Here is a 22,602-nt window from a genome sequence, read left to right on the forward strand (position 1 = left end):
GGAGGAAACCGGAGCACCCGGAGAAAACCCACGCAGACACAGGGAGAACTTGCAAACTCCACACAGGCAGTACCCAGAATTGAACCCGGGTCGCTGGAGCTGTGAGGCTGCAGTGCTAACCACTGCGCCACTGTGCCGCCCCACTGGACATGTGGACATGTACTCTGTTACCTTCCCCTGCATGGCTGAATCTTGTGGGTAAATTTGCTGATTCTGTGCTTGCAATGGGGAGACACTGTGAAAGGCAAAATGAACCGGAATGAGGGGGGGGGGGGGGCGGTGGTTATAACAGGGTGGTCTATGACCTCTGACCCAAGTTCTGTCTGAATGCAGCTGCCCAATAGGGTGCAGGGATCAGTGAATTTATCTTCTCCCTATCTTTTTACAGTGCCTACAAGCAAGTGTGCCTGGGATTTCTACAGGGAACAGGGGATAGACATAGTTCTCCTGGATAACTCCAGTAATATCTGCGGAACCCCTGGAGCAGTGTGTAAATGACTAAATCGCCATTTTTGCAGCCGTTAAAGTTTCGATACGGGATCATGAGAACCACATGGAATGATTTGGTTTCAGACAAGAGGGAGTGGTGTCCATATCTGCAGATACTAAAAAAGGAGGCACAGTAATTAATTCTGAGGACCAAGGAAAGATGCAAGGGGATAAACGCAGAAAATTCTGGAAATTCTCAGCAGATCAGGCAGCATCTGATTTCAAGGCAGACCTTGAAATGTCACAGACTTGAAACATTAACTCTGTTTCTCTCTTCACGGATGCTGCCTGACTGGTTGAGTGCTTCCAGCATTTTGAGTTTTCATTTCAGCTTGCCAGCATCTGCAGTATTTTGTTTTTGTATAGCTGCAAGGAGATTATTAATAAGGTGGTGGAAATGGGTGAAAAAAGTGACAAATAGAATTCAGTGTCAGTACATGAAGTGGTACAATTTAATTTAAAAGTGTAATATTTAAGGAAGTATGAGCTGGCATTTATGTAGTGCCTATCACAACCGCAAGATGTCCCTAAGTGCTTCACAACCAAAGAAGTACTTCTCAAATGTAATCACTGTATATTCTGTGAATGGGGGAAGAGTAGCAAGATTTGGGGGTTCGGGTTCACAAGACATTAAAAGTAAGCTTCCAATGGATTAGGTCATAAAAAAACGCTACTTGAATGCTGTTTTATCTGGCAAGCGGTATAGCATATAAAGCCAAGGTGCAATGGTGAATCTATGTAAAATCATAGTAAGACCACAACTGGACCACTGCTTGCACCATGGCCCCACACTACTGGAAGGATGTTGAAACAATAGTGCGGATACTGTGAAGATTCACTAAGAGTCCACCTACCATGAAGAAATACAAATACAACCAAAGACTTGATAAACTGTTTTCATTAGAACACAGGAGATTAAGGAGTAATTTGAGTGAGGCGTTTAAAATTATAAACAGGACAGAGTACATAGAAACAGGTTGTTTCCAATGGTTGAGGGGGGTAGAACAAGAGGACATAAATATAAATATAAATGTCAAGAAAATTTGAATAGAGAGCAGGGGAAATCTGTCAACACAGGGCTGTGAGACTGAATGCACAATGGAGTTAGATATTGAAGCAGAGTCCATGTCAACATTTAAGCATTGGTTAAACAGGTGGTTGAAGGAAAGGGAATTGAAGGGATATGAGAACAGGATGGATACAATGGAATTAGGATATTGCTTGTGTGAAGGATAAACACCAACATGGATACATGCCATTCAAACTTGGAAATATATCGCTGTTCCTTCAGTGTCGCTGGGTCAAAATCCTGGAACTCCCTTCCTAACAGTACTCTGGGTGTACCTACACTACATGGACTGCAGTGGTTCAAGGTGGCTCATCACCACATTCTCAAGGGCAGTTAGGGATGGGCAACAAATGCTGGCCAAGCCAGTGATGCCCACATCGCCCCGAATGAATTTTTAAAAAAGGGTCGTAATTTCTGAACGGTTCTATGGCCATTTTCTACTCCCATATCTTCGTGGAAGTAGGATTAAAAACAGAAAATGCTGAAAATACTCAGCAGGTCTGGCAGCATCTGCAGAAACAGAGTTAATGTTTCAGGTCAATGACCTTTCATCAGAACCGGTCTCTGATTCTCTCTCCACCGATGCTGCCTGACCAGTTAAGTATTTCTAGCATTTTCTGTTTTTATTTCAGATTTCCAGCATGCGCAGTATTTTGACTTTATGGAATTAGGATTAGTTGTACTTGTGCTGTCTTATACTTTTTAGGAAAAACCTAAATTGAACTACAGGCCCCTAGATTAAGATCAAGACATGTACCAAGTTACAATGGGACTAGACATGTGAATGTCAATGCTAACATGTGCTGGACTGCCACCTGGAGAAAGCTTCCTTCATGTTGACTTTTCACAAGCTGTCTTCAATAAGCACTGCATGTAAAAGTTGGAATGAGAGCATTAGTTTCTCCTGGGCCAGTGGGTTTTACTAGGGACCAGTGACTGGTCCACATGTCCAGTGGGTTCTGAAGCCTTGATCCTTGATTGAATCCAGATGTTCAGTTCCCTGGCCTTTAATGGTCTTTGTTTTATTTGAACAGAACGTGCAGGAGTCTGATTGGGATGAAAGCCTCTTCTCCCCGCTGCCTGTAACGATCATTTGTGAAATGAGTGCGGACAGTCTCTCAAGTTCAGCCCCGTGGACATGGAAACATAGCAGATCACTTTGAGAATAATTGGCGATCTCACTCAGGGAGGCCACGAGGATGGTTGGTGTGATGTCGAATCTCAAACCTGTGCTTTTGATTTGAGGATCAAGGTACATTGTTGGATCAGAGTGGAGGAAGCTTTCCGAAATGGCTGGCCCATGCCAGACAGAAGTGGAAGTGATTATTGTTGTGACTGGGTGCCTGAAATTGGAAAATATTCTGTTCCCCAAAACTAACACCCTCACCTGATGAGCACAAAGGTTACCAGAGAACTAAAATAAATAGAAAGTATCCACAGAATGAGACAATTATTTCTATTTCACGCACAAACACACAGATATGCAGATTATTGTGCATTCTTCACAGTTGCTCAAACTCAATTGAACCCTGGGCATGAGCAACTATGGGGAATGTACAACTCCGGGCTGCTGTATCATCCCTCATAGATATGCTCAATGGGAGCAAAGATAACAGCACAGGTGGCACATACCTTGCATTTTCTAGACCAGTGCACCCAACACCCTTAAAGAGCTCTCAAGCTCTTGAAGTCAGGCTTGAGAGGATTCTGATGCTAGTCTCACATTGATCAATATCGGGATTTTTATCAAATCAGGCTGGTTGTTCACAGGTAACTTTTTGTTACTCCCTGTCAGGGATGAAAACCAGCAAGAGAGAAATGTGAATCCAAAATGGATAAGATTGCCGCAGTTCGTCCATTTCTGGCCATTCATTACTGTTACCTGCGCATCCTTATACCAGCGAAGAGCAGGAGCTGGGGTCGCCCAGGATTCACACGTCAGTGTCAGGGTGGTGTTCACCTTGGTCTTCACCTGCGTTGCACGAAAACCTCCTGCTGTTTGATCATCCTTTACAATCAGCGGAGGAACTGATGCGAAAGAATTTTAAAATTTTTAATTAAATTCTAAATTTTTAAAACGTTATCTACCTTGTTGATCATGGCAGGTATTGTACCAAAATACGATTTTGCTTTTTTGCTTGCCTGACCGGTACTGTCTGCTCGTGGCTCACTGAGTTCTCACTATATGGAATGTGTGAGTAGGGCAGCGATCTCTCTGGGATTGTCCTGGAAATCACCAGGAATTAAAGACTAACCTCCGTCAACCTGCTGTCAGCAACTCGGGAGAAACATATTAGGAGCAAAATGTTCTTTGAACACCTTTGTTTGTTAGTTATGAAAATATCGGCCATGGGAATAAAGGCTGTTGACTGACAGTGAAGAATCATTCAATAGTTTAATCTATTCAATTTCTGATTGGCAGGGGTAGGTGGTGCACCAGGAGAATGGATCTGTCAGGCGAACAATGATGGGAGAGTGTGGGCGGGGCATCTGGAGGCAGGAGGTCATGTGATGAAACTTTCAGGATTAAGTCCAATCAAAGCTGGTAATCCATGATTCAGCCAGGTTTATATCTCTGGGAAGAATGCAACAAATCAGGCCGAGCTCTCCAGCCGCTCCCTCACACTTCCTACTAGCTGTATTATATTAGAAATGGCAGAGGGCTGGGGGCAGGTAATTTGACAACCATGGGGTGGAGGGGGGGGGGGGAATTAGAAACAAAAGGGGATCCTTACTAGCAAGAAACATTTCCAGAGAGAGGTGAAAAATCTAAATTAACCGTTCCCATCTCTGAGGGAATTATAGATTGGGAAGAGCAAAGACTTGGCAGAAGTCATGAGGGTGCTGCATTCCATAATGGCATGTGAATTATTAATTTTAAAATGAAGATTAAAATTCAAGAAAAAATTAACAAGAACATAACTGTACATGGGCTTGGCTTTCTTTAAAGTGTGAGATAAAAACACGAGTAGGGTGAACAGAGTGAAGCCTCTCAACCTCTCAACATCCACCTCTGATAGTTCATCACCTTTTGTTTCCATACCCTACACTATTGGCTAAACCACAAATTGCCTTGGTTCCCTTTTGGAGGCTTCATATATTTAAGTGCCATTTTGTACTATATCTGAATCACTAGGAAGGCACTTACTGAAAACCTTGAGCTCGTAATCCTTCACAGCTTCCCCAGCTATATTAGTCACAACACAGCTGTAGCGACCAGCATCTTCCTCCTGTACGTTCAGAATCTGTAGTCCCCGACCTCCTGAAAACAGAAGCGTATAGTATTGCCAAATAAAGTATATCTGTGAAATCCCTGAGTTAGTAACACTGCCGCATTTCCACTCCATTCAAATCTAATTAGCTGCCTTGTTTCTCTATACATCACAAGTACTTTATTGACTGTAAAGCACTTTGGTTCATTCTGAAGTTGTGAAAGCTGCTATATAAATGCGAGTTCTTTCTTTATGGGTAATGATATGACAATAACTCGAACATTAAAAGTCACTGTTCTTCTTTTCTCCACAAGATGACAACATGTCCTCTAAAAGCAAAATAGCCCAAACTCCTGATAGCCCTGCTTGATGCAGAGATGGCGCAGTGTAACTCCTCTCAGCCTCTTCCAACACAGTAGAGTCCCTGGGCTGGCGCCCACTACTGGATTGCCTGAGCACTGCAAATACTTCAAAATCCAGCAGGTTCCTTTTCATTTCGAACCGCCCAATTTCGCAATATCCGCTGTGCCCAGGTGATGCAGTGGCCCTACCTGCAGTGTGATGGCAAGCTCCGTTACCATCCCCTCCAAGGAACCCTGACCAATGCCATGGGAGATTCACCAGTGAACTAAAAACATTCTTGTCTTCATAATTCAGAGACGGTGATATAATTCTGCATATTGGCTCAGGTTGTTCTATGATGAGAGATTGAGTAGAATGGGCATATACACTGTGGAGTTTAGAAGAATGAAAGGTGATCTCATTGAAACTTTCAGATTCTCAAGGGGCTTGGCTGAGTATATACTGAGAGGCTGTTTCCTCTGGCTGGAGAGTCTAGAACGAGTCTCAGGATAAGGGGCCAATCGTTTAAGATTGAGATGAGGAATTTCTCACTCAGAGCTTAGTGAATCTTGGGAATTCTCTATCTCAGACAGCTGTGAATAGAACCATAGAAAAGTTATGGCACAGAAAGAGGCCATTCAGCCCATTGTGTCTGTGCCGGCTGTAAAAACTAGCCGCCTATTTTAATCCCACTTTCCAGCACCTGGTCTGTAGCCTTGCAGGTTACAGCACTTCAGGTGCAGGTTCAGGTACCTTTTAAAAGAGTTGAGGGTTTCTGCCTCCACCACCAGTTGAGGCAGTGAATTCCAGGCACCCACCACCCTCTGCGTGAAAAAGTTTTTCCTCATGTTCCCTCTAATCCTTCTACCAATACCTTAAATCTGTGCCCCCTGGTAATTAACCTCTCCGCTGGGGGAAACAGGTCCTTCCTGTCTACTCTATATAAGCCCCTCATACTTTTGTACAGCTCAATTAAGTCACCCCTCAGCCTCCTCTGTTCTAAGGAAAACAGCCAGTCGTTGCGTAGATTCAAGGCTGATAGATAAAAGTTTGGAGTCTAAGGGATATGGGGACTGGTTGGGAAAGTGGAATTGAGGTCAAAGAACAGCCATGATCCTACGGAATGGCAGAGCAGGCTCAAGGGGCCAAATGGCCTACTCCTGCTCCCAGTTATTATGTTCTTAGTATAACCGGCCAAGGGGCTTGGATCTAGTGGGGAGGGGTTGTGTGGGAAAGGATGCTCATTGGGGCTAGTACTCAGGGGACTTCAGTGGTGTAAGGAATAGTCTGGTCAGAGAAGAAGGTCACTCAATACATCCTGGTGCTTTCCTGGCTCTAGGTATGACTACACACAGCCCTTTTACCAACCATATTAAAATGTATCTCTCCTTTTCAGTTCTGATGAAGCGTACACACCCGTAACTTTATTACCTGCTTTGTTTCTCTTTACAGTTGATGGCCAGCCTGCTTTGTATTTCCAACATTTTCTGTTGTTTTAGATAAAGTTAACTATTTGTTGCGGTGGTGTTGAATGGACAGGGTTGGATCCATTGGAATTCTTTACAACTCGAATACCAACGGATTTGGTCAATTGGAATTCCACACTGAATGAGCATTAAACTTGGAACAGGTAAAGAAAAAAAAATAAACTGCATTCATATAGAGCCTTTGACAATCCCAAAGTGCTTTACAGCAAATTAAATACCTTTTCTTTTAAATGTAGTCATTAACTGCACTGTAGAAAATGCAGCAGTCAATTAAGGTCCCACGAAGAGCAGTGAGATACTGATCAACTAATCTATTTAGTAATGTTGGTTGAGGGTTAAGTATTGCCAACACACCAAGGAGAACGACCCTGCTTTTCAAAATAGTGCCATGGGATATTTTATATCCACCTAAGAAGGGAGACAGGGCTTCAATTTTACATCTCGTGAGACAGCACCTCTTACAGTGCAGCACTCCCTCAGTATGGCACTGGAGTGTCAGCCTAGATTATATACCCAAATCTCTGAAGTGAGACTTGAACACACAGCCTCAAGAACTCAACCAACTGAGCCGCAGCTGACACCTACAGGTTTGGCTGGACTAATGTAGATTTAGTTTTGTCTTTCACTGGTGTGAATTATTAGGGCTATTTTGATGAACATGCTTGTGGCTAGTCAGGAAATCGCAGACTCTCTCCCTACAATCCTGTCTCAGGATGGACAATCGTGGTGAATGTATCTACAAATACCTGATCTGTGAGCCTCCATTTCATAACATTGGCTCCATTACATCAATGACTCTACAAATACAGAGAAAGGTCAAAGAACAAGAGCTCGGACCACATAAAATTAGCCACCTTGGCAGGCCAATACCTGGCAACAAATGGATATTCCTGGAAGCCTTGAAGGGTATCCCGTCCTTGAGCCAGGTGATGGTTGGGCTCGGATAGGCCACAGCCTCACACACCAATGAGGTGGGATTATTCACAATAACTACAACATCCTCCGGGGCACCATCTTCACCAACAGTGGGAATTCTGGGCGTAACTGGCAAAATGATAGCACACAAGGGCATGAGGGTCAGCACAGAGCTCTTTCACGCACTCAACACTGCCATGCAGCCTGTGACAGGAGAGAACATTCTAGCCACAAACTGACACAGCAATCCAATCAGGAGCCGAATGGTGTCCTCCTGTGCCGTAATGACTGCATGACTCTATGATGCACAATAGCCATCACCATTTATCCTCCAGTGACAAGGCAGTCCATTCATTTTTGCTGATACGCAAAGGAGTAGGCACAGTGGGAGGAACAGAAATGGGGGGAGGAATGCGAACAGCAGGAGGAATGGAGATTGGGTGGGAGGAAAGGGAAGGGGGAGGAGCAGAAACAGTGGGAGAAACAGGAGCAGTGGGATGAGCAGGAATGGCTAAGGAATGGGAATGGTGGAGGAACGAGAACACAGTGAGAAATGGGGACAAGAACAGAGGTTGAAATGGGAAGGAGATTGGGAGCACAGAGATGAACTGGAACGGTAGGAATTTAGCAATCACCTCAGCTTGTAGGCGGTCACTTGTCAAAGTAAAAAAGGATCTGAAATGGGTAGATAGGGGAGAAGGTGCTCGATATAGTTTTGTGCCAAGCTTCACTGAAATATTCCTTTAAATTTCAAAATTAATTTATGTTACGAGGAGGTAGTGGCAGCAGCATCATCAGGTACTAATGCACTGCCAGAGATATAGTTCACCCGATTACAGCACCTACACCAATTGAACTGAGATTTGGTGCAATGTTACATGGATCCTCTCTGTTGAGAGAGGAAAGTGGAAACTGTGGCTCTAGATTCACTGCCACGGGCTGCTCATGTGTCTGAGTGACAATGGCACAAGTTTGTCATGTGCCCACCTTCTCTCATCCCCCATCCCCTGTGATCATGTAGCACGAGGGTGAAGGAACCTAGACAGCGAGAGGGAGAGAGAGAGAGAGGAAAAAAATGGATGTGAAAACTAAACTGAAATTTTAAAAAAGCAGTTCTAGAGGATTTTATTTTGGAAATTTACACCAAATAACATATTTTACTTTGCTCATGACAGTTCAAACATATGCAATCTAATTGAAAGATTTTTATCAAGCTGCTCATGAGGGAACAAACCAGATGCTTTTTATTAAAGTAGCTCTACCTTTACCACTTGGCTTTGGCAATCAGTAGTAAGCATTGTTATAGGCTTAGCTAGACTTTCTGAATCCAGTTTCTAGTGGACAGCAGCCACATCACAAACTGTATAATTCAGCACTACACTGGCAGTCATTCAGGCAGAGAGAGTGATGGAAATTATAGTGTCACACTGGTGCTCAGCTGAGGTTGGGGTCAAGGAATTTTACTCTGGATGAAGTCCATGACTTGGGAGTGTTCGACACTGAAGCTGGGCTGAAGTATCCCATTTCCCATTGTCGAAATCCCCTTCAACAACTTCTTTAAGCATTAGAAATTCTAAATAGAATGCGTTGCCTGATGGTTCCATGGGGCCAGATTCTATTCCAGCGATGGATGACCTGGTGGTGGGCCAGAAGGCTGGGAGAGACCTCGCCTCGTCCCTCTGACGGACCCCTGGTGGAATTCCACGATGGGCAGCTAATTAACTGCCTGCCGTCCCTTTAAGAGACAAGAGGGCGGCACAGTGGCGCAGTGGTTAGCACCGTAGCCTCACAGCTCCAGGGACCCGGGTTCGATTCCGGGTACTGCCTGTGTGGAGTTTGTAAGTTCTCCCTGTGTCTGCGTGGGTTTTCTCCGGGTGCTCCGGTTTCCTCCCACAAGCCAAAAAGACTTGCAGGTTGATAGGTAAATTGGCCATTATAAATTGTCACTAGTATAGGTAGGTGGTAGGGAAATATAGGGACAGGTGGGGATTTTTGGTAGGAATATGGGATTAGTGTAGGATTAGTATAAATGGGTGGTTGATGTTCGGCACAGACTCGGTGGGCCGAAGGGCCTGTTTCAGTGCTGTATCTCTAATCATAATCAAGCTCCCGGCCAATCAGAAAGCCAGCAGCTCTACAGTACTAGCAGCGCCATCGGGAGCAGTGGTCACTTCCGGTATTGCAGGATATCCTGCAGTGGGCAAGATGTCAGAGATCCTAGGAGGCAGGTAAGTGGGATAAGGGTTGACGGGGCCAGTCAGGCATGCCCCAGTGAGGTGAATGGGGGCAGGGGCGGATTGGCAAGGTTGGGGGGGTTGCCGCGGAGGTGACCATCGCTGCTGGAACAGGGGGGGGGGGGGCAACTATAATGAATTCTTTTAGCACCCTCCAGAGTCCATGGATTGTCCCCAGAGGAGGGAACCCACTGAGCCCACTAGGAGGTCTTACCTGCCAGTGTCTCCATGCAGCAGCTGACCCCTCCCGACTTCAGAGCGGAGGTGGGAAGCTACCCTTGAATGGCCATCAATTGGCCACTCAAGGGCCTCAATTAACCTTGGGGGTGGGAGGTTGTCCTTGGCCATCCCACTCCCACCCTCCCACATCTCTGGACAAAATGGAATGGGGGCAAGACAACATCTGGCATGTCGCCCGAAGCCACCCCATGCCATTTTGTGTGCCCCCTCCTCCTTTCCCATCTCCAAGGGCAAGATAAAATCCTGCCCATGGGGTGATGGGAAATGCCCATGTGCCTAACATTCCCCATATGGTGAACTGCTGTTCTTAACTGGGAAAATAAGAAAGAGGAAGGATTGAACAGGGTGGTTCTTATGGGGTAGAAGGAAAACACAGACCCAAAGCAATTTTAATCGCCCTGTAAAAAGGCTCAAGCCTAATAATCACCCACCCAGTCTTATTGTTCCACACAGATTGATTCATTTTTAATCATTTGAAGTAGGAAGACCTTTCATTTTTTTTGTCTCTCTTTCCCCAACTGCACCTCCCCTGGTTTGCACCATTCCGTGATCACAAAGGGTTGCTGGCAGCGCCAGTCTGAAACGGCCCCATGTGGGGTTAACAAGATGTCTTGCCTTCTGACACCGCCTCCCCCCACCTTTACTACTTGGCAGTAACCCACCACAATATAGCTGGAAACGGGATCACAAAGGAATTGGTGGAGTCGCGGGTTGCAGGGGAGGGGTGGTGGTCACAGGTGCAAATGCACGTCCCACTGAGTGGCATCATAACTCAGTGTGTCCCCATGCTGTCTGTCACAGTATTTAGCCAGAGATGCTCATGTTCAACATCCTGCCTCACTCACCTAGAACGCTGAGATGGTAGTTTATGGATTTGTCACCTATAGAGTTAGTCGCCACGCATGTGTACCGTCCTGTGTGGGACAAACTCGCCTCCAGGATTTCCAGAATGGATCCATCTGATGAAACCCGTAAATCTGTGCTTCCAGTCAGTTCCTGGCCATCTCTCAACCAAGTGATCTGTGGTTTTGGATGGCCTAAAATGAAAGAAAAATGGGCACTGATTTATTATGGCGGCAGCATATCTGTTGGTGAAAGCTACTTTTCTCTCATTAGCAACTGGAATGTGTTTGCAGAATGAGTCCCCACATCTTGGAGCTCATTGAAAACATATGGAGGAGATCACACTGTCTAGAATATGTTACATACAGTATAATATATAGGCTGGGGCTTGTCATAAAGACATAGTGCGGTTGGAATGGTACACCTGGTACATATAGACAATAGCACAGCTGTACGTATTATAGAGAAAGACACACCTTGTTTACATTGCCAAGAATAATGAACTTTGTATACATTACTGAAAATAGTGTCACCGATAGAAACAGGGATTTTTAGTCCCATTAACAGTGTGACACTTGTTCTCCATGTTGCAACCTGAGGTAATGTGAAGAGAGGAATGTAGGAGTCCTTCATCATTATAATTACTTCAACAAAATTGATGTTTGCTACATGCTGTATGCATCAATCATCACAAAGTTTCCAGAAAGAGCCCGCAATAAATATGTTAATTAGACCAATAGGCTGAAAATTTGACATAGCATCAGGATGTTTTAGTCTGAACACTGCCGTGTTGTGTGATACTGTGCATAACACACTATGTGTCTGCATCTGTGAATACTAATCAGTTCCTCTGATTATGAGCTGGTTCAGAAACTTCCTCAAAGTCACTTGAGAATGAAAGGAGTATATTACAGATAAATGTAAATGGTTTTCGTAAAATGTAATTCTAATTGGTTTCCTTGGAATGTTTTAAAACTTTTTCGCTTTAGTATCTTCCCCTCAGACGACATTTTGCAGCCAAGACACGAGGAGGAGGTGGTCACTCAAGCCTCTGCTACAGTAACGCAAGCTGCAATAGCACACTGTGAATGGTTCTCCACAAAATGCGTCTGCTGCCATTCGTTGCTTTCTCCCTCTCAGTACAGCCGAGATCAGAACCTCAACATGGATGTTGTGTTGTGCGTATCCTGTCCCTGTCACCTCGTCCAGCACCAATGCACTAGAGCAACACGTCACCCTCAGAAACAGCTGAGATTTAAGGGAGACAGCATGGGTCAGCCTCACTAAACTTTCTCTTTAACACTAACAAATGGACATCGACCCGATACGTTGGGCTGAATTTTTGTTTTGGGGTCAGCACCCCAACGGCGGGTGCATTTCCACATCCCAACCCCGTATCACATTGGCGCTTGACGACCGACGTGATTTTTGACGAGCTGGTCAATTAGTGTTCAGGGTATACGCTCGCTGTCCAATTAAGGGTGGAGGGCCAACAGGAGGCCTTCCAACACTGAATGATCAGCAGCTACGCTGACAGAACTGGGCACTGCCAATATAGATAGGAGAGAGAGGATGCCTCAAGATTCAGGCGCCTTCTGAAGAGCTTTTATATATTTTTAAATTCAAAAAAGGCCACAACAGGCAGGCTATCATCATGGAGGTGAAACCCCTTGATGGGACAGCCAATGGGTTGCAGCTGTGGCCCCATGGCTATGGTGGGTACTGGGGCGGAGAGGGGGGGTGTGTGCGGGGAGGGTGGGTGTGGTTAACTAGCAGGATAGAGCGCTGCCCTCTCTTCCCCTACCCACAAGACTGCCGCCGGGAGGCCACCTCCATCTTTTGGGCTGTGTTTCAGTCTCAATGGGGGAGGGGGTTGGGTCCGCATGCCGACTGGAAAATTCCAATTGGCATCTGCTTTGTGGCCTTAATAGACCCTTTAATGAGCATCATGGGCTACCTGCCTCTTGCGTGTGGGCGGCCGTCACCCAACCCAATCCTGCCTGAACAAAAATGGCCCGGAAGCGGGACCATGGCAGCAGACTGGCACGCTGGCTGGTAGCGGGCAATTATGAGCCCGGCCGCCTTCAGTCCTGCCTCCTCAGGTGATCGAAAGTTTTACCCATTAACTCTCTCCACAGATGCTGCCCAACCTGCTGAGTATTTCCAGCCTTTTCTGTTTTCTCTCTCTTTAACACTGTTATTCAGTTGGAATACGTTCCCCATTTACAGGTATCGCCCAACACACTCTTGCTACTCTCCACAGAGTGCAGTTACACACAGAGGGTACAAAATAAAAATTAATTAAAAAATGAAAGAACCAAACTTCCACAGAGGTGGCAGCAGGGAAACTGGTTTCTGCATCACAGAAATTAATAACTATGGATTAATGGATTAATAATAATTAATCACGGTTTCTGCTCCTGATGGCAATCCAGTGACCTCCCTTACCCCCAGCCCTTCACCATCCCCCAACCCCCTGTCCAGTGCATGTGCGGACTTCAGGACAGGACCAGGGTTATGATGCCTCCTGCTAATTGAATAGTGAGACAACAATCAGTGCTCATTCAGTAAGTTGAGTAAGATACCGTGATCTTGAGGTACCCCATTCCAGAGTGAGATCTTGGCTTTAGAAGAGGAAAAGAGAATAGCAGGAAAAACACAAACGCACACATGCTGACAAATAAAATCTTTAGGCTAATTGAAAGAAAGTCTTCGGGACACACTTACCCGTGGTCAAACAAGTCAGGTTGAGGTTCTCATCTTGCTGGATCTGCACCTTTTCCACCCGGTGTTCATTTAAAAAGCTGGGAGGACCTGCACAAACATGGAGTGTGGGTATTTTAGTGAGCGGTGATGGACTTTACTGTGGCACTGATCCTCCCCAACTGACAACATGGTTATCAGCCTTACTCTTTGAAATGGTCCAACCGACACTCCTCTGCTTTGCTGCCTTGCTGCTCGCCTCGGAAAACCTCTTACAGAGCTTTACGGCTATGTGTTTGGTAATCTCTTCTAAAGAGCTGGCACGGACTTGATGGGCCAATTGGCCTCTTTCTGTGCTGTACCATTTTATGGGTTCGGCTACTGTTCCATTTCTCCTCCCTGAAGAGTTTGGACCATTTACACCATTAAACGCACTAAATACCTCACTTTAGTTCACCTACTTTGAGCTATTGTTGTACTAACATGGTCATTACTGTAACCAAGCTTTCTACCTCATGGAGCCACCATTATCAGTTGAACAGCCTGTTCAGCTGAGGTGGTGTCTGCAGAATAATAGAAGCTTGAATGCTTAGGAACAGGAGTCGGCCATTCAGCCCCTTAAGCCTGTTCTGCCATTCACTGAGATCATGGCTGATCTGTATCTTAACTCCAGCCACCTGTCTTGGCTCCATATCCTTTTGTCCCATTTGTTATGACCAGGTGAGAAAGGGGTCTAGGGGTCCCTCTCAGCCTTCACCTGGTCTTACTGTAGCAGGGTTTAATTTTAAACACACCATGTTTTTAGCTCCCCCTTGGTGAATCCTTGTTCACTGCTTTCCAATTATAAGACAAAGAAACCATCACAAACTGGTTTTCTTAGGTTTAAAGATGAAAGGTTGAAATTTATTAAACTTAAACTCTAATTCGGTTAACGCCTACGGATACATGACACGCCCATGCTAGCATGCATACGCGATACACACATGCAGAAATAGAGCAGAGGAAACAATAAAGTGTAAAAGTTTGAGGCAATCTCTGAAAAGGATTTTTGTTACAGATCTTCGAGCTCACTGTAGAGTCCTTGATTGTAGGTAGATCTTGGTTTTTGTTGGGGCCCAGTATTCTTCTTAAACCCTGTTCGCTGTAGGAGACTTTTCTCTCTTGGGGTTTATGTGTCCTCAGTGGATTTGGAGTTCCATGAGAAAGAGATGGGAGCAGTCAGGAGAGGCTGTGGCGAGCCAGACAGGAGAGGTCTTTTCAGTCCAGGAGCAAACAGACACTCTGAGTTCAAACTTTTTGTACCATTCAGAAAACCCCAGGTTGCCAAGCAGGTTAGTCATGTGACTAACTGGTCTGACCAAGTCTTGGCTCTGTGGATTATATCATCTTAGCAGGGCCTGGAATGCACTTCCCTGCCTTCAATGTCTGGTGCTCAAAGTCCATTGTGGGTTAAATGGATAAGGGAAGTAACCTCTCTTGTCCCTATTGGTATGTAAATGTCTGGCAGCTCTTGTAACAGGCCTTTGTAACAGGCCTTCTCTTCTTCCCAGCAACAATTTGAAATGTAAAGTCCATGTGGCGAAATTAATATGCCTCATTCTTGGCAGAAATGCAATTTGAGAAAAGGCGCATTTCATTGAAAGGGTCGAGAGAAAATATAAGATACAGAAAAAAAAACATGCATTTCTCTCATTCATTGCCATTCATTCATAAATCCTAAAACTTATTACAGTTTGTCTTTTCTTAGTGCCACTGCTGCTTTAATTGCCCCTTTTTTGTCATCCCAATAAACATGTGGTTCCTTTTTTCAGGAAGTTTCTCTTCCGTTTGCCCATTTCCATGGCTGCCTAGGGTCTTTGAGATGGTTAGGTTTAATTAGTCCTGAGTTGGAAATTTTTTTCAGGAGAGTCAGTAGTGGGCGGGTCATGCTGAGTCATGCAAAAGCTTTTGACTTTAGGGGGATGGGTGGTTCCCTTTTTTCTGGCTGCGAGTGAGTGGGGGGGGGGGTTTCTTTGCTAATCTCCCCTTTGTCCTCTGGGACACTCCTGCCTTTATGTATTTGTGCAGACTCTACCGCATGCCCCTGTGGCATTTCGACTAGGGGAGGCATCTCCCTCAAGGTTTCTCTGTCCCCTAGATGTCTTTCTTTGTTTCTGCAGGTTCCTGTAAATGGTGTTAGCAACTTTGGTGGGGTGCTTCCAGTGTCTTCATTTACATAGGAGGATGTGGGGTCTAACTTTTCAAATTTCGGGTTTGGCTGACCGGACAGTAAGGGTTTTCATCCAGGATTCCTCCCGGACTTCTTTTAACCTGTCCTCTTTGTCACTTTTTCCCCTTCCCTTTCTAAATTTTCCAGCCTTGTGCCTGCCTGTCTTTTTTTGTTCTCAGCGGGGGTCCCTTGCAGTTAACTAGCCCTCTGCTGGAAGGTCCTCCTGATACCGATACAGGACTGAGGGGTTCAGGTTTCACTGTAGGCTGGGGTTTCCTCTCAAACTGGCACATGTGGCAACTCCTGCAGAACTCCACCACATCTTTGTGGAGTTTTGGCCAGTCAAAATGCTGTCTTATGCGGGCTTTGGTCTTTCATATACCTGTATGTAGTCAGTGTACTCTCGTGGGCCCTTCTTAATATTTCTCTCTGGTACCTCTGCGGCACCACTAATTGGTGAACCACCGCCCACTCCTTGCTCGCAGGTCTGTTAGGTCTCCACTTCCTCATCAGTACCTCATTCTTTAAATAGTAGCAATCAGGAACTCCCTCTGCTTCAATTTCAGACTGGGCAGCCTGTGCTAACTCTCGCAATACTGGGTTAGCGCATTGAGCCTCACCTGGGGAAAATCCATTTAATTCATTCCCTGCATCTCCTAACTTACCAAAGGAGGTCTCCGACAGACAGACCTGGTCATCTGCCTGCAGTGCTAATTCAGTCTCCTCTGGGGGAGCTGGTTTGATTAGATTAGATTAGAGATACAGCACTGAAACAGGCCCTTCGGCCCACCGAGTCTGTGCCGAACATCAACCACCCATTTATACTAATCCTACACTAATCCCATATTCCTACCAAACATCCCCACCTGTCCCTATATTTCCCTACCACCTACCTATACTAGTGACAATTTATAATGGCCAATTTACCTATCAACCTGCAAGTCTTTTGGCTTGTGGGAGGAAACCGGAGCACCCGGAGAAAACCCACGCAGACACAGGGAGAACTTGCAAACTCCACACAGGCAGAACCCGGAATCGAACCCGGGTCCCTGGAGCTGTGAGGCTGCAGTGCTAACCACTGCGCCACTGTGCCGTTTGATCATGGCCTGATCCACTACACATTCAGGGAAACTGCAGGGGTCTGTCTCCTGCCACTGCCCTGTCTCTCTGACCTCCTGCAGTCTTTCTTTCACCACTGGGGGGGGGTGAGGGTGAGGGAGCTACCACCTTCACCCCTGCCAGATTATTAACCAGGAGCAGGTCAATCCCATCCACAGGCAAACTAGGAACAATCCCTACAGTCACCAGTCCCGAAACTAGGTCGCCCTCCAGGTGCACCCGGTGTACTGGTACAGGCATACACTGCCCTCCAATACCGTTCACCACCATTTTGCTGTTCACTGCACTCTCCTCTCTGGGGCAAAGGTCAGGACTTTTCCCAGTAAAAGGGATCTAGTGGCCCCTGTGTCCCTAAGAATTACTATGGGCTTGCTTGCCCCACTCAAGGGGTATTGGGTTACTTTCCCTTCAAACACAAAACCCTGATAGCCTTCAGGAATCCTATTAACTTTTCCTGCACTTGCAGTAGTAAACTTCCTGGGTTGCACTCTTACTCAGTTAAAGCCACAGCTTGTTCTGTTGTGCTCACCTCCAGGATTCCTTCTTCACTGAGCGGATGTGCCCTGATTAACCCTACAGGTTTTCCCTCTAATTTCCAGCAGTCAGCTCTTAAATGCCCTGCTTCATTACAATGGAAGCACACAGGTCTCCGGGTCTCACTCCTGCTCAGCGCACCTTCCTTTTTGGCTAGAGGAGGGCCCCCTGTGTCTCCTTTCTCTCCCAGGACTGCTTGGGCGGAGATCACCTTCCCACCCTTTGTCCTTTTCGGATTTGTGGGGGTGGCTAGGAAAGGTTCTCCCCTAGGAAACCGACTTATAAATTAAAGCAAACTCATCAGCTAGAATGGTCACTTGCCGGGCTCCCTGAACCCGCTACTCCTCTACATGTGTCTTGATGGAGAGTGGGAGGGAGTTTTTAAATTCCTCTAACAGATTTACTCCTCTGAGAAACTCATAACTGAGCTGCACTTTAAGAGCCCTCAGCCACTGGTCAAAAGCCAGCTGCTTACTTCTTTCAAACGCCATATCAGTTTGATTAGCTTGCTTCTTGAGGGTTTTAAACTTGTGGCGAGATGCTTCGGGTACCAATTCATATGCCCCGAGGATAGCATTTTTTGTCAGTTCATAATTTGATGAACTCTCATCTGGCAATAGGGAATAAACCTCATGGGCTTTTCCATTAGCTTGCTTTGTAATAAAAGAGGCCAAGTCTCAGTTGGCCATTTTAGCTGCTTTGCCAGTTTCTCAAAGGACACCAAAAATGTTTCTACATCTTCCTCATTGAAGTTTGGAATTAGTTGACCTAGTTTTAACAATTTTGTACCCAGCCTTGAATTATGCTCCCCCATATTGGCCATGCTTTCACTGGGGTTACTCTGTCGCCCCCTAGTTAACTCAAGCCACTTCAGCTCTCTCTCTTCGCATTCCTTCCGGAATGTTCTCTCTCCTTCTCTCCTCTCTCTCTTGTTCCTTCTCCTGTCTTTCTTTTTCTTCATGTTCCTTCTGGAATGCTCTCTCTTTCTCCCTTTCCCGCCTCTCTCTCTCTCTCTTTCCTGTCTCTCCTTTTCTCTATCTCTCTCTTCTAATTCAAGTTTGTAAAAGCAAAATATCACAGATGCTGGAAATCTGAAATAAAAACAAGAAATGCTGGAAATGATCTGTTCTAATGAAGGGTCACTGACCTGAAACGTTAACTGTGCTTCTCTCTCCACAGATGCTGCCAGACCTGCCGAGTATTTCCAGCATTTCTTGTTTTACTTCTAATTTAAGTTTCCTTTGTTCCATTTGTATCTTTGCTCGCAATACCCTGTCGGGGTCTACTTCTAACACCGCTTCTGCTTCCTCAGATTCAAGGGAAAAATGGTTGGCCAGTAGTCTTAGGAGTTCAGACTTCCTAGCCTTGCCATGTACAGTGATCCCACACTGCTCAGCCATTTTTCTCAACTCCTCCATAGACAATGCTTTTAACTTATCCCAATTTACTTCACCCTGGCTTGGAGAGCTACTAGCTTCAGTTGCAGACATGTTAGTATTCAAGCACACACAACCACATGAAAACCTGTATTGAAATCTTGTCCTTTTTTGATTGGGAACAATTTGGCTACCCACTTCCAATTTCTCTCGTTTGTGGGTAGAATCCAGGACGGTAGCTCCCAAATTTCTGTTGTGACCAGGTGAGAAAGGTGTCTCGGGGTCCCCCTTAGCCTTCACCTGGTCTTAATGTAACAGGGTTTAATTTTAAACACACCATGTTTTTAGCTCCCCCTTGGTGAATCCTTGTTCACTGCTTTCCAATTCTAAGGCAAAGAAACCAGCAAAAACAAGTTTTCTTAGGTTTAAAGAAGAAAGGTTGAAATTTATTAAACTTAAACTCTAATTCAGTTAATGCCTCCGGATACACGACACGCCCACGCCAGCATGCATACGTGATACACACAAGCAGATCGAGCTAGAACAGAGGAGACAAAATAAAGTGTAAAAGTTTGAGGCAATCTCTAAAGAGGATTTTTGTTACGGTTCTTCGAGCCCACTGTAGAGTCCTTGATTGTAGGTAGATCTTGGTTTTTGCTGGGGCCCAGTATTCTTCTTAAACCTTGTTCACTGTAGGAGACTTTTCTCTCTTGGGGTTCATATGTCTTCAGTGGGTTTTGAAGTTCCGTGAGAAAGAGATGGGAGCAGACAGGAGAGGCTGTGGTGAGCCAGACATGAGAGGTCTTTTCAGTCCAGGAGCAAACAGACACTCTGAGTTCAAACTTTTTGTATCATTCAGAAAACCCCAGGTTGCCAAGCAGGTTAGTCATGTGACTAACTGGTCTGACCAAATCTTGGCTCTGTGGATTATATCATCTTAGCAGAGCCTGGAATGCACCTCCCTACCTTCAATGTCTGGTGCTCAAAGACCATTGTGGGTTAAATGGATAAGGGAAGTAACCTCTCTTGTCCCTATTGGTATGTAAATGCCTTGTAGCAAAGTGTTTGGCAGCCCTTGTAACAGGCCTTCTCTTCTTCCCAGCAACAATTTGAAATTTAATGTCCATATTGCAAAATTAATATACCTCATTCTTAGCATGACACATTGTTTAACTCTTACAACTGACACTGTTGAGAGAGAGAGAGAGAGGGGGGGGGGGGATTCTGAGTGGTGGGAAACAATGAACCCTTTTTGATAGGGGTAGAGATAGACTTTAGATGGGAGAATGAGCCTTTCAGGGAAAAGAGATCAAAACCTTGCTAAAAGACAAGGGGATGAAGGGAGAAATGCAGAAAGTCTTCTGCAGAATGCAAGAGGGTAGGACCCTTTTTTTGGAAGGGGGAAGGAGATACTGACTCTGTAAAAGTGGGAGGGGCAGTGGTGAGAGAGAGAAATGCTTTTGAGGAGGGAAAAAGAGAGACCCATTTGGGCAAGAGATAAGAGTAGAGTGAGAGGTGGCATTGCTGGAGGGAGAGTAAGAGAAGGGACAAACACCAAAATATGTTCGCCAGTGTCTCTTGATAGAAGGTTGGCCTGCATGGACATTAGGGGATTAAAGGAATCGGTCTCAATTGTGATGCCCTTCTTGGTTGAAGAGCACACTGAGATTCACTGTCTGAGCTTACATATGAAGAATAGCCACTTTAGAGTCATAGAGTTATACAGCATTGTGTCTGTGCCGGCCATACAGCACCCAAATATGGGTATCAAAGGATGACTTGTGTCAATGGAACCATATTTCAGCACCTTCAGAAAAGGAGAAACTATCAGAAAGGAAAAATAAAGTCTATTGTCCAGGATTTTATTTATGTGGTCTATTTATATGACCTAGAGCAGTTAGTGTAAAACACAATCTTCGCGTACACAGAAAGTTTCCTAGTGTCAGAATCTACAGACAACAGAGAGACCTCTGGCCTACAGAGATGGGGTTTTGAATAAAACTCTGTAAAGTTCTGTCCTTACTTAGCACATTCAGGTGAAAATCCTTCACAGCTTCCCCCGCAGAGTTGCTGGCCACGCAAATGTAATGGCCGGCGTCTCCCATGTGGACACGGGTCAGTTTGAGGCTCCGTCCACCTTGTGGAGGGGTAATCAGAAAATGGGAAAGAATTAAAGCAGTAAATTAATTGCGTAGATAACAATGTTTTGTACAGTCATGAAGGACTGTCAAAGCTTAAAACAGAAGATGTCAGAGAGGAAAATGTATTATGAAATGTTTTTGCAGTAACACCTGAATAACTGTAACTGGACATTTGAAGGATGTGCACCCCTCTGTTTTTCAGGCCTCTGCTCCCTGGGCCTCACACTAACTGATGATAGAAAGTTGAGCTGCCTGAAGCTTCTGCCAGTTTAGCTGCTAGAAATTTAACAGTGGCGGTTTGGCCCCAGATGTTGCTGCTATATTCTACCCCCACCCTGGGCCCAGGCAGGGAGTGCTGGGCTTCTGCTTGCCAGCAGTGGAAGACCACAGGCTATGGGCACCAGTCTCCCTGCTTTGTGGCACTCCTGAACTTCAGCACTAATTGTGCTTTTATTCCATTTGATGGGCATGTTCAGGGCAAAATGGCAGCTCAGGATCACCTGACATCCTGCGCGTACCATCAAACCATCCCACATGCTCTGAGATGCCCCAGTGCAGCAGTAAGGCGGCCTCTCCAGATCATTGAGTTGTAGAGAACTTGTCTCAACACTTACAAAAAAAATAAGACTCTGTTTTGAGCCCAGATGAGGTTCATGAACAGGTAAACCAACTAGCAAAAGTAACATAGTTCCGAAGGTGCCCTTGTGGTGCAGAAACAGAGCCAAAGTCTCACTGAGACACCAGAGGCCAGGTTCAGACCCAGCTCTGTGCTGTTAACTGGGGCAGTGGGTGGGTGAGGAAATACATCAGTCAGAGTTCCGGCCCTGATAAGTAAGCACATGGGTCCTGCAGGGAAGTGCATGAGTGCTGACACCATGGGCTGAATTTTCCAATAGGTGGCGGGATCCCAATGTCGGGACCACATGTGAGCCTTGATCTGATGGTATCCAAATCCTTCCCACCTGTTCAATCTTCTCAGGGGCAGCTAATTAACAGGTGCTTCCAGGACCCCCATCCAAATAAGGAAGGTGGGCGGGCGAGCCGATCGGAGCGCCCAGGGCTGTGGGTAGCTAGCAGCCCCAGTGGGGGAAGAGGCGAGAGAACTGTCTAACAAAAGGGTCGCACAATTCCACATTCACCAGTGTATAAGCCTGCTTACAGTTAATTACAATGCAATGTCAGAACCAGGCTGTAGCCTTAATCAATATGCAATAACCCCTTACTTTTCCAATTCTGGCCACTTATAATTGTGACTAACGCTGTCAGACATCAAAAGAATGATTTATTTCTCCCTACAAGTCCAGCAATAGGAAAAATGTGTGAAATGAAAGGGTTCACAAATGTGAGAGAAGCAGATTTATTCCCAAGGTTGGTACCAGCAGGTGTTAGCCACACGCTCACCAGTAAATTGATCCAATACATCATTAGCCCATGAAAGTCAAGTGGCAAGAGGTCTCCTTCTCCTAATTTTTCATAAGTGGCAAGAACTCTGTGTCTACTTGTGTGTGTGTGTATGCATATGTTTACGCATGTATGTGTGCTTGCATTTGTGTATGCATATTGTGCCTGTGTATGCATGCACGTGTGTGTGTATGTGTGTGGTGTGTGTGTGTGTGTGTGTATGTATGTGGTGTGTGTGTGTGTGTGTATGTATGTGGTGTGTGTGTGTGTATGTATGTGGTGTGGGTG

General features: G+C 45.5%; 1 protein-coding gene across 1 annotated transcript in view; it reads right to left on the reverse strand.

The window, feature by feature from the left end:
• LOC137347460 (hemicentin-1-like) overlaps window positions 1-22,602 on the reverse strand; it is a 331,927-nt gene that overhangs the window by 121,125 nt on the left and 188,200 nt on the right. Inside the window, exons 47-52 of the mRNA XM_068011904.1 lie at window positions 20,796-20,909; window positions 13,559-13,645; window positions 10,834-11,025; window positions 7,470-7,643; window positions 4,707-4,820; window positions 3,441-3,586 (exon numbers count right to left, since the gene is read on the reverse strand). Of these exons, the coding sequence (XP_067868005.1) occupies window positions 3,441-3,586; window positions 4,707-4,820; window positions 7,470-7,643; window positions 10,834-11,025; window positions 13,559-13,645; window positions 20,796-20,909 (827 nt within the window). The remainder of the gene's footprint in view (window positions 1-3,440; window positions 3,587-4,706; window positions 4,821-7,469; window positions 7,644-10,833; window positions 11,026-13,558; window positions 13,646-20,795; window positions 20,910-22,602) is intronic.

Source organism: Heterodontus francisci, chromosome 32 (genome assembly GCF_036365525.1).
Source record: "Heterodontus francisci isolate sHetFra1 chromosome 32, sHetFra1.hap1, whole genome shotgun sequence".
In the NCBI taxonomy this organism is placed as follows: Eukaryota; Metazoa; Chordata; class Chondrichthyes; order Heterodontiformes; family Heterodontidae; genus Heterodontus; species Heterodontus francisci.